Raw genomic sequence first — 17,590 nt, 5'->3', positions numbered from 1 at the left:
CAGATAAGAGGAAAAGGTGAACATGTAGTTCAGGACTCTAGAGGCCATCATAGAGTTCTGATACAAACAGCTGCCAAATTTGTCTAGAGTCCTGCCCTCGCGTCCCGGAGGGACCGCCGCGGACACCCTAGAGGGGTGAGCTTTCTTCAAAGAAGACTCCACCAGTAAAGATTGGTGGGACCACTGTGGTTGCTCAAACCCTGGACAGGGCACTGTGCGGTACATAGACTCCATTTTAGATGGGTCCGCCGTCACCATGCAAGGAGTCTTGAGGTTCCTGATAAGAGTCTGCCGGAGCACCGGGTTCAGCGGCAGCCGGACGGACTCTCGGGGCGGAGAAGGCATATCCAGCTCCGCCAGGTATTCCTTGGAGTACCTCGAGTCAGATTGTAAGTCCAAGTCAAGGGCACGTCCCATGTCCTGGACGAACCTCGTGAAGGAAGGTCGATGAGATCCCGTGGCCCCTTGTGGGGACGGTGAACGAGACCTCCATTTCGCTGAGAAGGAAGGGGAAGCCTCCCTCGAATAGCAAGGTTCTCGCTCGGACCCTCGATCCGACACCGGGGACGCACTATGGAAATGCTCCGGGGTCGAGGACCTGCGTCACCTCGAGGAGCCCCTCGGGGACGCCGCCGGGGTAAGGGACGCCGCCGGGGTAAGGGGCACCGACCGATGTCGGGTCGGAGTCCTCTCCCCGAACTCCGTTGGCGAAAGCCTAGAGCCTCGGGCCGGATCCCCGGACCGAGGGGGAGTCAGTATCAGCTTGGGGTTAGTGAGAGATAGCTCGGTAACCCGTAGCGGTCCCCCCGATCGAGTTGAGGGCGAGCGGCCTCGAGTCGGAGGAGAACTCCGGGCCTTTTTGGAAAGTCGGCGGCCCGAGGGGTCGAGGGGCTTCGATCTACGTTTCGCCCCGCGTAGCTCCGCCGGGGACGAGCGTCTCGAGTGACTCGGAGAGGAATCCGAGGAAGAAGAGAGGCGGTGAAAACAGCGCACTTTGCCCCGAGGGGTCTCGACGCGTTGCTCAGGCTGGTCCGGCGCACGCGAGGTCGAGGTCGGTTGAAGGTGAGCCAGGGCAGCGGATAGCTCCGTTGTGATCATTGCTCGGAGCAGCTCCTGGAACACCGGCACGGACAGCATCAATGGCATGTCCGAGGCTGCGGTGCACTCCACCGGGGGCGATCTCGATTCAGAGCATTCCCGAGTGGTGGAGGCACGTTCCGAGGTCTTCGGGGTCTTCGCCGGGGCCGGGGGTAGGGAACTCCCCCCTTGTCCGGCCATTGTCCCTGAGGTTGGCTTCTTTGGAGGTATGGAACCTGAGGAAGGAAGAGGGGACTTACCCGGAGCCGAAGACTTCTGAGACTCGGGGTCTTCGAAGTCGAGTCCCGAGACGGGGCCGAGGTCAAGGCCGGGGCCGACCTCGAGGGTTGATCGGCAGCAAACAGGTCCGCCATGCGGGCCCGTCGGCGGCGGAGCGCCCGGTGTTGGAAGGTTGCACACCGGGGGCAAGTTTCTGTCGGATGATCGGCCCCCAGGCAAAGGATGCACCAGCGATGCGGGTCTGTGATTGATAGTAGACGCTCGCACCCGGTGCACTTTTTAAAGCCCGTAACAGGCCGGGACATAGAAAATTCAGGCGACCGCGGCCTATCAGGCCACGCGGCTGTGACGACCCGGTAGCCCCCGGGTCGCGAATGAAGGCGCGTTAGGCGCGATGAGCAGGAAAAAGGAAGAAGAAGAAATAACTATACGCACAGCAACTTTGAACGATAAAAATAATAAATCGCGGTGCAAAGAAGGCACTTTGGGCAGAGCTAAGAAAAAAACGTGTCTTCTTAGCACTGCGGAAAAAAACGAACTGGAGACCACGAGGAGGGGATGCGCCCTCTAGTGGAGCAGGAGGCACACATGTGTGGTGCAGCACAGCAAGCTTGAATCTTCAATCAAGTTTGCTTGAAATGCTGTCCGCATCGGGGCTCCGTAGATGACGTCACCCACATGTGAGAATATCATGCCTGCTTGTCCTGGGATAAAGAAATGCCCATTGTGGAATATTGCCACCAAGGGTGAGAGCACTGTACCTGAGAAACAACATTAGGAATGCAAAAAGCCAAACCGTACAAGGACCTGGCCTAGCCCTGGAATGCAAAAAGGGGTCATTCCATACCAAGTGGCCTAAATTAAAAAAAGCTCTCCATCATTGTGTCAGATTTTGTTCAAAATTTGTATGAGGAACTAGCACAGCATTAAAAAATAAATAAATTAATTAATTAATTAAAAAAAGGATTCCCAAAAAGCACAGTTACTTACCGTAACAGGTGTTATCCAGGGACAGCAGGCATATATTCTCACATGTGGGTGACGTCATCTACGGAGCCCCAGCGCGGACAGCTTTTCAAGCAAACTTGATTGAAGTTTCAAGTTTGCTATGCTGCACCACGCATGTGCATGCCTTCTTGCCCACTAGAGGGCGCATCCCCACCTCGTGGTCCTCAGTTCCATATCCAGCAAAGAAGCCATCCCCGGGGAGGAGGGTGGGTTGTGAGAATATATGCCTGCTGTCCCTGGATAACACCTGTTACGGTAAGTAACTGTGCTTTATCCCAGGACAAGCAGGCATGATATTCTCACATGTGGGTGACCTCCAAGACAACCAAAAAAGGGCAGGTGGGAGGATGGCAATTTAGGAAAACAGATTTCGCAAAACTGACTGGCCAAACCGGCCGTCACTCCTGGATAACGTATCCAGACAGTAGTGGGAGGTGAAAGTATGAACCGAAGACCAAGTGGCAGCCTTGCAGATGTCCTCCATTGGAGTAGACCGGAGGAAAGCAACAGAAGCTGCCATCGCTCGGACCTTATGTCCCGTAACCCGACCATGCAGCTCGAGACCAGCCTGAGCGTAGCAAAAAGAAATACAAGCAGCCAACCAGTTGGACAAGGTGCGCTTGGAAACAGGATGTCCCAACCGATTAGGATCAAAGGACAAAAATAATTGAGGAACCTTCCGATGAGACTTGGTGCGCTGAAGATAAAAAGCCAACGCCCTCTTACAGTCAAGCGTGTGAAGCGCCGTCTCCCCAGGATGAGCGTGGGGCTTCGGAAAAAACACCGGAAGAACAATTGACTGATTGAGGTGGACATCAGACACAACCTTAGGTAAAAATTTAGGATGGGTGCGAAGAACCACCTTGTCATGATGGAACACAGTAAAGGGCGGGTCCGCAACCAAGCCTGCAGCTCACTAATCTGACGAGCAGACGTGAGTGCAAGTAAAAAGATCACCTTCCAAGTGAGAAACTTAAGAAGAGACTTGTCAATAGGCTCAAAAGGAGGTTTCATCAGCTGAGCCAAGACCACATTAAGATCCCAAACCACAGGAGGAGGTTTCAGAGGAGGATTAACATTCACTAAACCCCTCATGAAACGAACCACCAGAGGATGAAGAGAGAGAGAACGTCCCTCGAGATGCCGATGGAAAGCAGCAATAGCACTGAGATGCACCCGAATGGAAGTCGTCTTTAGCCCAGACTTGGACAAATGCAACAAATATTCCAGAACCGAGGACACCGGAACCGAACTCGGATCCAGATGGTGCGAGGAACACCAGGATGAAAATCTGGTCCACTTCTGGGAATAACAAAGCCGAGTCGAGACCTTGCGCGAGGCTTCCAACACCTCCCTGACCGACTGAGAAACAGAAACCGAAGTCAGGGGGAAAGGAACCAAGCCGTCAGATGTAATGACTGAAGATTGGGATGCAACAGCGAACCCCGACTCTGAGACAGCAGAGAGGGAAAAACAGGCAGAAGTAGAGGCTCCCTGGCACTGAGTTGAAGGAGCAGGGAGAACCAGTGCTTACAAGGCCAACGAGGCGCAATGAGAATCATAGTGGCTCTGGATGACTTGAGATGAACCAACGTCCTCAAGATCAGAGGGAAAGGAGGAAACGCATAAAGGAACCTCCCTCCCCAGTCGAGAAGGAAGGCATCGGCCTCGAGACGGTCCTGGGAGTAAATCCGAGAACAATAGAGGGGCAGTTTGTGAGTCTCCGGGGAGGCAAACAGATCCACCTGAGGAGTCCCCCAGCGGTCGAAGACCCCTCGCAGAACTCGAGAGTTGAGCGACCACTCGTGCGGCTGGAGAAGACGACTGAGTTTGTCGGCCAGACAATTCTTCTCTCCCTGAATGTAAACCGCCCGCAGGAAGATGTTCTGGGAGACCGCCCATTCCCAAAGGCGCAAGGCTTCCCGGCACAGGGACCAAGAGCCCGTCCCCCCTTGCTTGTTTACATAATACATTGCCACTTGGTTGTCCGTCCGTACCAGGACTACCTGATTGCGCAGCAGATGGCAGAACGCTCGAGCTGCCAGAAAAATGGCGCGAAGCTCCAACACATTGATGTGACAAAGACGGTCCTCCGCCGACCATAGACCTTGAGTCCGCAGACCGTCGAGGTGAGCCCCCCATGCGTACTCCGAAGAGTCCGTGGTCAGGACCTTGCGATGTGGAGGGACGAGAAAGAGCAAACCCCCGGAAAGATTGGAAGAGTTGGTCCACCAACGGAGCGAGCGTCTCAAGGAAGGAGTCACTGTTACAGGAAGGGAGAGTGAGTCTCGATCCTGACGCCACGGGGAGGCCAAGGTCCACTGAGGGAGTCTCAGATACAATCGGGCAAACAGTGTGACATGAAACGTCGATGCCATGTGGCCGAGTAGAATCATCAGCCGGTGCACTGAGATGGAGTGCTGCCGCGAAATCTGACGGCACAGTCGAAGCAGAGCCTCCAGCCTCAAAGAGGGAAGGAACGCACGAAGGCGAACCGTGTCCAGCACGGCCCCGATAAACTGAAGAGATTGAGCAGGGCACAGCTGCGATTTGGGAAAATTCACCTCGAACCCCAGACGTTGAAGGAAGATGATAGTCTGTCGGGTCGCTGAGATAACCCCCTCCCGGGATGAAGCCTTGATCAGCCAATCGGCCAGGTAGGGGAAGACCTGCAGCCCCTGAGATCTCAGGGCAGCCGCGACTACCACCATACACTTCGTGAAGACTCGAGGAGACGAGGCCAGCCCGAAGGGGAGGACACGATACTGAAGGTGCAACTCCCCCACCTGGAACTGTAAGAACTTGCGGAAGGCGGGATGCACCGGAACATGAGTATACGCTTCCTTCAAGTCTAGGGAGCACATCCAGTCCCCCTCCTCCAACAGAGGGTAGAGAACCGGAAGCGACAACATACGGAACTTCTCCCGGACCAGGAACTTGTTGAGCTTCCGGAGGTCCAAAATGGGGCGTAAGTCCCCGGTCTTCTTTGGGACCAAAAAGTAACGGGAGTAGAACCCCCGCCCCCATTGGTTTGGGGGGACCGGCTCCACCGTCCGAAGGCTCAACAAGGCCCTGGCTTCCGAGAGTAGAAGAGGAAGCTGGGTTCGGTTGCAAAGAGATGCCCCCGGCGGTTGTTCCAGCGGCGTGGTCGAGAAGTTTAGCGAGTAACCCTCGGAGACGAGACGGAGCACCCAAGCGTCTGACGTGATCATAGTCCAGGCCGAATGAAAGGCCCGCAGCCGGCCCCCGATGGGCAGGGGGTCCGGAGAGAGTGCGGAGGGGGCCCGCCCCCATCCGCTCATCACGTCAAAAAGACGGCGCCGGCTTAGACGCCCCTTGCGTCTGAGGTTTCGGCTAGGCCCCTTTGCCCTGCTGCAGTGGGCGCCTGGGCGGAGGCCTCGAGAATGCTGGTGTAGACTTTTGAGGGTATCGCCGCAGTGGAGGTCTAAATGGCTTCTGCGGCGTTACTCGTGGTTTAGGACGGACCAAGGAGGCGATGGAGCGCTCGTGTTCGGACAGGCGTTTGGTCGCCGCCTCCAAGAACTCATCGAACAATTCCGATCCGACGCATGGCAGATTGGCTAGGCGCTCCTGCAAGTTCGGGTCCATATCAACCATTCGGAGCCATGCGAGACGGCGCATCGCTACTGCAAAGGCGGAGACTCTGGAGGCCAACTCAAATGCATCGTAAACCGCATGAAAAAGGTATAGGCGCAGCTGTGACAAGTTGGCCATAAATTTACCAAAGTCCCCCTTATGGGAATCCGGCATGACCCCATGATAACGGGGTAATGCCTTCACCATCTGCCTCAGATAAGATGAAAAAGTGAAAGCATAATTAAGGACCCTGGCCGCCATCATGGAATTGGAATAGAGGCGGCGACCAAACTTGTCCAAAGTCCGCCCTTCCCGCCCGGGAGGGACCGCAGCGGAGACCCTAGAAGGTTGGGACTTCTTTAACGCCGACTCCACCAGCAACGACTGGTGAGACAGTTGCGCTTTCTCGAAGCCCTTACATGGGATGGTACGGTACTTCGACTCCATTTTAGATGGAACCGCTGTGACTGTAAGAGGGGAGTCCAAGTTCCTCAGGAAGGTCTGATGGAGGACTTTATTAAGAGGCAGACGAGGGGTCTCCCTCGGGGGAGAAGGTAAATCCTGCTCCTCCAAAAACTCCTTGGTGTATTGAGAACCAGACACCAGATCCAAGTCCAAGGCCCTCCCCATATCAAGTACAAATCTGAAAAGGAGGAGGGTTTGGACGGTGGGGAGGGTGATCGAGAGGCCCGCGTCTCCAAAAAGGAAGGGGAAGCCTCACGGGAATAACGAGGTTCCCTACCAGACTCCGAGCTCCAAGAGGCCGCCCCGAGCGATCTCGACGGGGTCGGGGACCGCCTATTCCCCGAGGAACCCCTGTGTGAAGTCCCCGGGGTACGAGGCACCGAGGTCTGCCCCTTCCATTTCGGCAAGGAGTCTCTCGACAACCCTCCCTCGGAGGAACGGAACAACCTCGGATTATCGAGGCGGAGCTCCGAGACACGTAGTGTCTCAGCCCCGGTCGGCGAGGAGCGACCGCGCCTCCGAGGAGACCCGCGAGAACGCTTGGGCTTCCTCGGCCGACACTTCGCCCGAGGCCGACCCCAGGGCGAGGAGCCCCGGGAGGACCTCGACGAGGAAGAAGTGGAAGAGATCCTCCGAACTCTCCGCACCTTGTCCCGAGGCCGCACACTCCGTTCCGGCTGGTCGACTGAGGTCGAGGGCAAGGTCGGGGTCGAGGCCGGAACCACCCCGGGGGCCGAAGTCGAGGGCACCGAGACCGAGGCCGCTGAAGCCGGGGCACTCGGGGCCGAAGCTGGCTGCAGGTGCGCTAAGGCGCCGGACAGCTCCGAGGTAATGAGGGCACGGAGCAAGTCCTGAAAAGCCGGCACCGCCATCATTGCTGGTAGATCCGGGGCCGGTGGGTGCTCCCTCGAGGGCGACCTCGGTCTTGAGTATTCCCGCGGGGCACCCGACTTCGACGCTCGGGGCGGGGCCGAGGACGACCCACCCGCCCCCGTCGAGGATCCCGAGGATGGCTTCTTCGAAGTTGGAGCTGAGGAAGGAAGAGAGGACTTACCTCCCGTCGACTTCGAAGTCGAGGGCTCGGTTTCGAGGAAGCAGGATGTCTCGGCGAGGCCGAGGTCAAGGCCGGGGCCGAAGCCGAGGCTGACGTCGAGGCCTGCTCCGCGGGGTCAACAGCAAAGAGCTCCGCCATTCTGGCACGACGGCGGCGGAGAGCTCTTGGCTGAAAAGTCGAGCACCTGGGACAGGAATCGGTGGGGTGCTCGGGACCCAGGCAAAGTAAGCACCACCGGTGGGGATCGGTGAGAGAAAGTAGCCGATCGCACCGGGTGCACTTTTTAAAGCCCGTCAAAGGACGGGACATGAAATCGAAAAACGGCTGGGAACGGAACGAGGTCCCGCGGCCGCGGCTACCGGGAGCCCCCGGAGCCGAACGAAAAATCTTTTTTTTTTTCCAACGATTAACAAACACACGAACGAATAAAAAAATAAAGCAAGCACAGCGACCGAGAAAAACGACTCAGACGCGGTGTCAGAAGGCAAAAAAGAGAGAGCACAATTTCCACAGGGCTTCTGGCTCCGCGGAAAAAACTGAACTGAGGACCACGAGGTGGGGATGCGCCCTCTAGTGGGCAAGAAGGCATGCACATGCGTGGTGCAGCATAGCAAACTTGAAACTTCAATCAAGTTTGCTTGAAAAGCTGTCCGTGCTGGGGCTCCGTAGATGACATCACCCACATGTGAGAATATCATGTCTGCTTGTCCTGGGATAATATCATATCCTTAGTTGCAATAGTCACTGAGCTAAACACCCCCCCTGTCTAACTGGGTGCTGGTAGCATCATGCACAGCAGTGAATAAAATGTCATTTTTAACTACTCATAAAGCTAACAAGAATTGATGAAAAATACTAATTGTTGGCAATCCAGCACAATTTTTTATGCTAGTTTCATTGATGCTAGTACGAGCATCATGGATGCAAAAGCCCACTTAAAACTTTTGCTCAAAGCGTGCCTTAAAACTTGTCACAATTTGTCATGACAGATTTCGACCTGTTTATCAGCTGCTATAGCTTCAGAGCAAAAGTAGATACAGACTTCAGATTTGTAATCATAGATTATCCTTGCATTGGACACTATGGGGTTCATTAAAAAAAAAAAAAAAAAAAGTCTAAAAAGTGGCCTAAATGGCTACTTGGACGATCAAAAAGTCTGATCGTCCAAGTATCCATAATCAAAGCTGGTTTTAGATGTATCTAAAACCAACTTAGGCCTTTCCCCTGCCACTAAACGCACAGAGAGAAAAGAGGCGTGTTTAGAGGAGGGGAAAAGGCAGATGGTGGGCGGGAGGTGGGCCGACCTACACCTAGGCGTGCAGCAGGTATAACCAAAACCTTAGGCAGGTTGCCTAGTCAGCACTTATACATTTTGACTTAGACGAAGTCAAAACAGGTCTAAGTGCCGAAAAAGAGGCCACTGAGCTGATCGTGGCTGCTGCGATCAGCTCAGCGGCCACAGTAACCTGCCTACCCCCTACAGCAATGATCGCGGCAGGAGAGATGCCCTATCTCTCCTGCCCTGGGTCGCAGCAGTTCGGGTAGAGGAGTGATGGCATCGCGGTAGGGGAGATGAGACATCTCTCCTGCCGCGATACATCACCCCCCCCCCACACAACATCGGGGCAAGAGGGAGCCCAAGAACTCTTGCCCCGCGGCACCCCGATGTGGGCGGGGTTTCAGATGCCTGGGCCAATCCGGCCTCATTCTGCAGCCGGCTGGCCTGCTGGACAGGCAGGTTTGGCACCCGTTCGTCCGGTCAACATTTTACAGGTATGGTGGGTGGGATTGGGGGTGGGGACGATCGGGGAGGCGGTCGTTGGGGGGGGGGGTTGTGTCGAGGGCAGGAGGGCCTGGGATCCCTCCTGCCCGTATTGTAGTGGGGGGGTGGGGGTCCGCCTGAGCAGGGGGGATTGGGCTCCCTCCTGGCCTGATCATATTCAGGGGGCGCCGGGGGTGCCCAGGGCAGGAGGGCTTGGGCTCCCTCTTGCCCCGATGTCGTCGGGGAATGTCAGGGTGCTGCGGAACAAGAGGGCTTGGGCTCCCTCTTGCCCTGATGTCGTCGGGGTGCTGCGGGGCAAGAGGGCTTGAGCTCCCTCTTGCCCCGATGTCGTGGGGGGGGGGGGTTTGGTGTGGATTCTGTAACTGGTGTTGTTTTTGACAGACACCGGTTACAGAATCCAGCTTTTAGGCGAAGGACTGGCTCCTCCTTTGCCTAAAAGCCCTTGTGTTGGATGTTTGGGGCTTAGGCGTTTTTTTGGTTCATTATGGGGTATAAGTGTAGACGTCATGGGGGTATAAATGTAGACATAGTGGTGGTCTGGGCGTTTAAACAGCTGAATGTAGAGGCAGGCCATTATTAAAAAAAAAAAACTCCTTTTGGACTTTTTTTGATTAAGGACATTTTCCCTGCTTCTACTTTCAACGTTTAAGGCCTTAGGCCAAAAAGGAACTTAGACGTTTTTTTTGATTATGCTACTCCACACTTTCAAATTTGCAGCAATTCTTTATGAATAGCTTCATCAGAGTATTCCTTCAAATTTTGCACCATTGACACAAGGACTGAAATTTGACAATTTTCAGGGTCAATTTAAAAAAAAAAAAAAAAAAAAAAGAGTCTGCCTGAATCTTTTTGTAACAAATACCATCTGAAATAGGAAATATTAACTCTACAAGATTTATATTTATTTGTTTTGCAAGGCAACCCTTATTGAAATATAAATTTGCTTAAAAGTATAGGATATTTTGTGTACATGGCCCATGATACACACATATCACAAGGCTAGAAAATATATCTGAAATAGGTGTTGTGTAGGTCCATAGGGGCCATGCTCAATAGCCATGCAACAGCAGCCATGGGTGGGGTTTTTTTTTCCACAGGATCCCAAGCCTATTTGTGGGTCTCTTTTAGGATCCCAAATCTGCATTAATCTGGACTACTTGAACTTTTGAGAAGTTTTATTAATCTGCAGCTGATTAATTTCAGGAAAGCTATACTGCCAACCAGATGATGTAACTGATGGAGTAACTGCAATAATAATGTTGCTCTGAACCCAGCAAGTATCACTGTTTGAAGGCCAGCAAAAGGAACTTACTGGGCTATGCGGATGCATAAAGCTTATTAAGGTATCTCTCTGTTCAGGTGAAGTTTTACATGTTACCAACACTGTCATAAATACAAGCAATATATTTCCTTGGCTGAAGGTCTTCTATTAGAATTCCTTTTACATCATTGTCACTAATCATGGCTAAAAATTATGTTGCATCATTTGAAACCCTGCTGACCTGAACTGTCATTTCATTGACTGGCAAAAAATGATGATTTTCTCTTGTTCCTGCTAGTGTGTGGACTTGCTGGAATCTTTCCTCTGGAATGTTCTTTCTTGTTCAATTGGCTCTTTGCTGATGAAAGCAAATTTAACTCCATGAATGCTTTCATTGCAAAATTCAAAAAGATCTTTAGGCATGAAAATCTGGCATTCAAGTGGACGCTGCAAGCTTGCCCTAGCTGCTAAGCGCTTTGAGGTACCTCCAATGACATCACATAGTGACTTACTAGTTAGGAATCTAAAATCTTAGGAAAATTCTTTTAGTGCGCCGACTATTCTTTGTGCAAATTTTGAACAAAATCTGAAACAATTGCAGGGACAAAAACAAAAAACTGTGGATATAGATGTTCTGGAGATAATTTATCTATATCCACGGTTTTTTGTTTTCATCGGAGGATTGTTTTCACTGTGAATCATTGGGTCTCCCCATTTTTCTTTGTTGTGCTGAACATAATTGTGGGGACCATTAGACCACTTGGCATGGAATGAATCCAGGCCCACCCTACCCCACATAACAGACCACAAACCGTAGAAATCAAGGCATGATGCCCCAGAAAAGGATCAGGGAAGAGAGCAGGCATTGCTAACTCCAGGAAACTACATCCTCTGACAAAAACAGTCCAGCTCCAGTGCCAAAGTCAGGCTCACTACATCAACCATTATCAGTCGAAGGGTATATCAAAACTTCCATGAGAGGAGACATTCAGAGGAATGGGTGCCCTGCCTACAGCCAAGGACATGAACAGCCAAAGAGCCACCAAGGCAGAAACACCAATAGAGCAAGATAGAGTGCCACCCTAGGAATGGATGCTGCCCCCATGCCCACCCCTCCCACAGCAAGGGAAAGTTTGACCCACCAGGCCGATGCTTGATCAGAAACGTAGATGTACAGAAGACTCCATTGGAGGCATAGAGTCTATCCAACCTGAAGAAGAGCCTTAGCACCCCCATGAACAAGGCCTACACCCAACCCCCAGGCCCTAGAGGGCCACATAAACAGAAAAGGAGCAGCACCCCAGTGCAGAGAAAGGGGTAAGAACCTCAACCAATGATGAAAACAGCTTGAATTCACAAGCGTAGGCTAGCCCCAGACCTAAGCCATAAAGCTCAAGAGGATGCTGGGCTCTAAATGACCTAAAAGGCCCACAGCTGCCTGAGAGCTGCAACTAAGCTAGTAGAGAGCTCTAACCTAAAACCAAAAGCAGAAATGCCCCTGAGACAGGATGGGGGCCCTGTCCCTCTGGCCCACCATGTTAAATGAAGAGGCTAAAGTTGGTTATCCTAACAAAAGTAGAGAACAGCCAGAAAACATAGGGAGTGATAGAGTTGCACACCACTCTTGGAGAAAGAGTTGACCTTTGTATTCAGAGAAAAACTGAGGCTCACTTCAAAATATGAAGCTACATGCTACGAGATCCAAGAAGCAACAGTGGTCAGCATCCAGATAAGAAGCCGCCCTATCTATCTGGAAGTCATAGCAAGAATATGCTGCACATCCTGAGATGGGAATGGCCCCACATCCAGTGTCCAGAGAAGTAACTGTGCTCCATAATTTGATATCAAGCTGTACCCAACATCGAAGCTCCCAAAAAGCATCATCCAGAGATGGAGCTATACCTGAAATAGAGAGTCCTCTAATATTAACATGCTCTACAGCCAAGGATGGAGCTATGCAGACCATCCAGAAGCTAGAGAAGTAACATGCTCCCCCCCCCCCTTCAGAGACCAGAGAAGCCACTCTGCTCTACGTACAGAGATGGAGCAGATCTTGAAAGGAACTGTGCCCTACTCTTGGAACAGAGCAGCACTGAGATGCAACCAAGTTGAAAAATTGGGAGCGGTAGCACCCAACATCCACAATGCAAAGATGGAGCTGTACTCAATGTATAGAGCCCAGAGCTGCCCTACGTCAACATCCTGACACGGTGCTATACACAACACCCAGACACCAGGGATGTAACTGTGCTCAACATCCAGAGCTGCACGCAACATCCAGTGTTTAGCAATGCAATGGTGCTCCATGTCCAGGGGTGAGCTGCACGCAACATGCAGTGTTTAGCAATGCAAAGGCGCTCCATGTCCAGGGATGGAGCTGCACGCAACATCCACTGTCTAGCAATGCAATGGCGCTCCATGTCCAGGGACGGAGCCGACTTCAACATCCTTATGTACCACTACAGCTCAGACAGAAACAAAGCTGCCATAGAGCAAACAAGATATGAGGAACTATAGCCACAGGACGGGGGAACGAAGTCCTGCCTGAGAAGGAAAGACTAGAGAGGCCAGGGCCCCACATCTGGAAAAAAGATGGCTAAGGCAGGGAAGGCTGGAAATAAGGGGACATAGCCAACCAAAGATGCTACATACAGGAAGACATCACCAGACAAGCTTATACAGGAAAGCACATAGACTGCGAGACAGACAAGGGGAAAATCACAGCTTGCTCCGAGACAATAGCATGGCAACTCGCCACATTGAGAGTCTGCCAGACCCTTGTGCTCTGGAATAGCCCCTATATGAAGCATACACTGGGCCAGATGGGCCAATAGTCTGCCTCAGCATGGTCATTAGAACATCCGTACTGACAAAAGCAGAGGTTCCCTTAGCGGAAACAAAACATATATCCTGAATTTGACTGTTCCAGCATGCATCAAGAACCAGAATGATAACTCCTGCTCTGGACTAAGATTAAGGATTGGGGGTGCGGTACGGGTGACCATTAGGAAGCAGCTCCTGGAGCAGAGCCACTATGGTTTCCAACATGATAGACCCAAGGCCAGAGGCTGAGAACTCCAGCAGTAGCCTAAGCCAAGGTTCAATGGATTACCACCCTGACCCCCCAGAAGAACATCTGCCAACCAAAGAATGAACATGTGCCCAATAAGAGAAACCAGGGTGAATTGCATATCAAGAATACTGGCCCCACTGCAAATGAAGACCAGCATATTAATTGCAGCTACAACAAAAATGGGAGCAGACTGTGGCCTCTTTAAGCAGGCTGCTACACTCAGGTATGCTCCCACCCAAACTCCACCAAAGTTGAACTGCCTGACACTGGGCCACCGCTGACCAGCCATGCAGTAGCAGAACATGACCAGATCAGCAGACATCTCCGTTGACTTGAAAGTGCTCTGAACCATTCCAAACTCATTGTCGCCAACCCTCTTTTTTTTGTAGGGAGCTATCAGGGGACTATATTGAAAAGTAAAACAAAATTTTTTTTGAAAACTTTTTTCCTACAGAGATAGATAAATTATTGAACACTCCTCATATCATTCCTGCTTCTTAAAGGGGGAGCAAGGCAAAGGTTGCTGCTTGACACTAGGATTATAGGTTCAGCTCAAGGAGTAAACAGTGCTATTAGACACCAAGGAACTTTTTTTTTATTTTGTACATTTTAGGGAGAAGGGTGAGAAAGAAATGGGGGAAGCCACTGCTTGCTCTGGATTGATAGCATGGAATATTGCTACTCCTTGGGTTTTGGCCAGGTACTAGTGAACTGGTTTGGCCACCGTGAGAACGGGCTACTGGGCTTGATGGACCATTGGTCTGACCCAGTAAGGCTATTCTTATGTTGGGGTCAGATCCGGGTGTTGCCCTGAACCTGGGGAAAAATCTTGCAGTAAGTGCACATCAAAAGTCACTGTTTCCTTCTCTGTGTGCCATGGAATAATTATTGGTTTCATATACATTGATTATAAAGAAGTGCATAAACATACAGCCAACATGTGCAAAGGCTGACTGAATTTTAACCCAAAATTCATATTTGGATTCAGGTTTCAGCTGATAATGCCAGTGCATTTTCCTTCTCCCAGTAGAAGATGAGCCTGCTGGCAACAGCAATCTCTCCCAAGTTCACCCAGCAGCAGCTGCACCCCATCGTGACTGCAGCTCTCCCCTTCCAAGCTCTTCTTTCCAGCAGCAGTCATTTCTGGGGTCTACCTTTTGTTGGTAGGCAGTGGGCACATTATTGTTCCCACTCACTCCTACTCACGTCCAACCCGGAAAATGGTTTGCAAGACTACCGCTCAAGGTCCCAGCAGCCATCTTAAGTATAGACCTGGCATGGGCAAAAGTGTATGATTGCTCTTGCTTGTACTGATTCCATTCTCAAGATGATTACTAAGACCTCAAAAGACTGACACCAGAGACTTTCCCAGAAACATTTTCAAGGATGGCTATGTGCTGAAGCAGGCGTAAGAACAAGTGGGGTTTCTTCGACACTCGAATACCCACCAATTAAAAGACAAGGAAAGGGCTGCCACGGTGAGGAGCTCAAGAGGGAGGAGCTGCTGCAGTGGAAAGTGTGGCTTGAGAAGAGGTTAGGCAGTTTCTTTTCCAACTTCGGTTACAGTTGGAACCGAAGATCCTGGTTTCAGTCAGGATCTGCACACAGGTTAACTAACACCTGTACTCAAACCTGTGCAATAAAATTGACATGGCCCCTCTGTATCCTCAATAATGGGATCGTAGCCTAGGGTATCTAAAACCTTTGCACAAACCCTAGTGCCGCAGAAATACTGAGCCCTGTGTGTACAAACCCTCTGCTACAATTAGGTATGGAAGGAGGATGTATTGATGCCAATCATTTGAGCAATTCGATGTAATTTTGTTTAGTAATAAAACTCCTGAAGCTGTGCATGGGACGTGAAGAAATTTCCTCTCGGAATTATCTCATGCTCCTTAATCGAAAGCATCTTTTCTGCGGGAGACAAAACTCCTGAGCAGTTGGACTAACCAACCCTACTGACCTCTTCTTCTTCCTCCTCCTCCTCCTCACTTCCATCACGCAGGTACCTGCGCTTCAAGCGCTCGAAAGTAAGGTCTAACGCCTCACACCCTCGCTCCTTCGTCATTATTACCGCTAGCAGCCCACTCACACAGTCTCCAGAGAGACCAAGACGCTTTAGACGTCCCGCTCCGCCGGAAACAGGAAGTCGCGTCAGAGGGGGGCGGGACGCTATAGAAGGAAAACTGTGCGGGGCAGCTTCAAAAATGGGTTGGACGTGAAAAGGCGTTGATATTTGGCATTGAAGGAGATATGCTGGACTGATACTCGTGGTTTGAGCCATTCAGCGTCTGCTTGTCCAGAGATGTTGAGCAGATTTCGGGCTGGTTGGGTTGTTCGGTAGCTGTCTGGTGGAAGAGCGCACGTGCCAGTCTGAAAAAAAAAAAATGACTTGCCACTCCAAGTGTCAACATATTATTTGCACACTTGTTTTCTGTGGTTTTGTGTAGGGTTACCATATTGTTGAAGTCGAAAAGAGGACACATGACCCCCGCCCCTTCCCCACATTTCATCCTGTGGCTGGTTATGTACACAGGACGCAAGCCAGAAGGACACTATCAGGCAAATAGAAATTCCTCCTTTACCCGAAACCTCCGCCCCATAATAGTACTACCCTGTTCCCCAGAAAATAAGACCTATCCCGAAAATAAGCTCTAGCATGATTTTTAAAGATACTCCTAATATAAGCCCTACCCCAAAAATAAGCCCTCGTTAAGATTGACCCCCGAACACCCCCCCATATGACACTCCCAATTCCAAACCTAACACTGGTGCTGCCTGATGTGCTGAAAAAATTGGACTCGATTCAGCAACCCCCACCCCTGCTGCTTTCAGAGGCCTCCGAGCAGAGGTATGTCAGTCTCACAGTATGAGGTGCGGTGGGGGTTCTGCTGCACAGGGGGATAGAAAGCTGCTGCATGAGGGGATGGGTGAGAGGGGAAGAAAGATGCTGCACATATGGGGGGGGGGGGGGTAAAGAGGAAGAATTGGGGTGGAGGAGAGGAAGTCCTAGTGCATTTTTTGGGCCCAAAATTTATTTAAGACAATGTCTTATTTTCAAGGAAACATGGTCATTGTACTGGGACTGGTGCTATTTAACTTATTTATAAATGATCTGGAAATTGGAACGAGTGAGGTGATTAAATTTGAAGATGACACTAAATTGTTAAAAGTTGTTAAAACCCATGTGGATTGTGAAAAATTGCAGGCAGACCTTAGGAAATTACAAAGACTAGGGGACACTCGAAGTTATAGGGAAATACTTTTAAAATCAATAGGAGGAAATTTTTTTTCACTCAGAGAATAGTTAAGTTCTGAAATGCATTGCCAGAGGTTGTGATAAGAGCGGATAGCATAGCTGGTTTTAAGAAAGGTTTGGACAAGTTCCTAGAGGAAAAGACCATAGTCAAGAGGAAGCCACTGCTCGCTCTGAATCGGTAGCATTGAATATGGCTACTCCTTGGGTTTTGGGCAGATATTAGTGACCTGGATTGGCCATCGTGAGAACAGGCTACTGGGCTTGATGGATCATTGGACTGACCCAGTAAGCCTATTCTTATGTTCTAAAGTCTTTATGGAAGATGATGTAAGAGATCTACCTGAACCAGAAATAGTTTTCAAGGGTGATGAGGTGGAGGAACAGAAAGAAATCTCTGTGAATTTGGAAGATGTACTAAGCCAAATCAACAAGTTAAAAAGTGATAAATCAACTGGACCAGGTGGTATACATTTGAGGGTACTAAAAGAACCCAAACATGAAATTGCTGACCTGCTATTAGTGATCTGTAACCTGTCGCTAAAATCGTCTGTAGTACCTGAAGATTTGGAGGGTAGCCAATGTTACGCCAATTTTTATAAAGTGTTCCAGGGGAGATCTGGGAAATTACAGACCATAATGCCTGACATTAGTGCCACACAAAATTGTGGAAACAATTATAAAAAATAAAATTCTGGTACACAGACAAACATGATTTAATGAGATAGAGTCAGCATGGGTTCAGCTAAGGAGATCTTGCCTCACCAATTTGCTTG

General features: G+C 50.8%; 1 protein-coding gene across 1 annotated transcript in view; it reads right to left on the bottom strand.

Moving 5' to 3' along the window:
* The window catches only part of CCDC138 (coiled-coil domain containing 138), a 138,497-nt gene extending 122,802 nt beyond the window's left edge, over positions 1–15,695 (bottom strand). The window contains exon 1 of the mRNA XM_033949941.1: positions 15,522–15,695. Within this exon, the coding sequence (XP_033805832.1) occupies positions 15,522–15,626 (105 nt within the window). The 5' untranslated portion in view covers positions 15,627–15,695. The remainder of the gene's footprint in view (positions 1–15,521) is intronic.
* Between the last annotated feature and the right edge of the window lie 1,895 nt (positions 15,696–17,590).

The sequence above is a fragment of the Geotrypetes seraphini genome, chromosome 6, assembly GCF_902459505.1.
Source record: "Geotrypetes seraphini chromosome 6, aGeoSer1.1, whole genome shotgun sequence".
NCBI lineage: Eukaryota > Metazoa > Chordata > Amphibia > Gymnophiona > Dermophiidae > Geotrypetes > Geotrypetes seraphini.
Note: the sequence above shows the minus strand (reverse complement) of the source record. Positions and strands in the feature narration are given on the sequence as shown.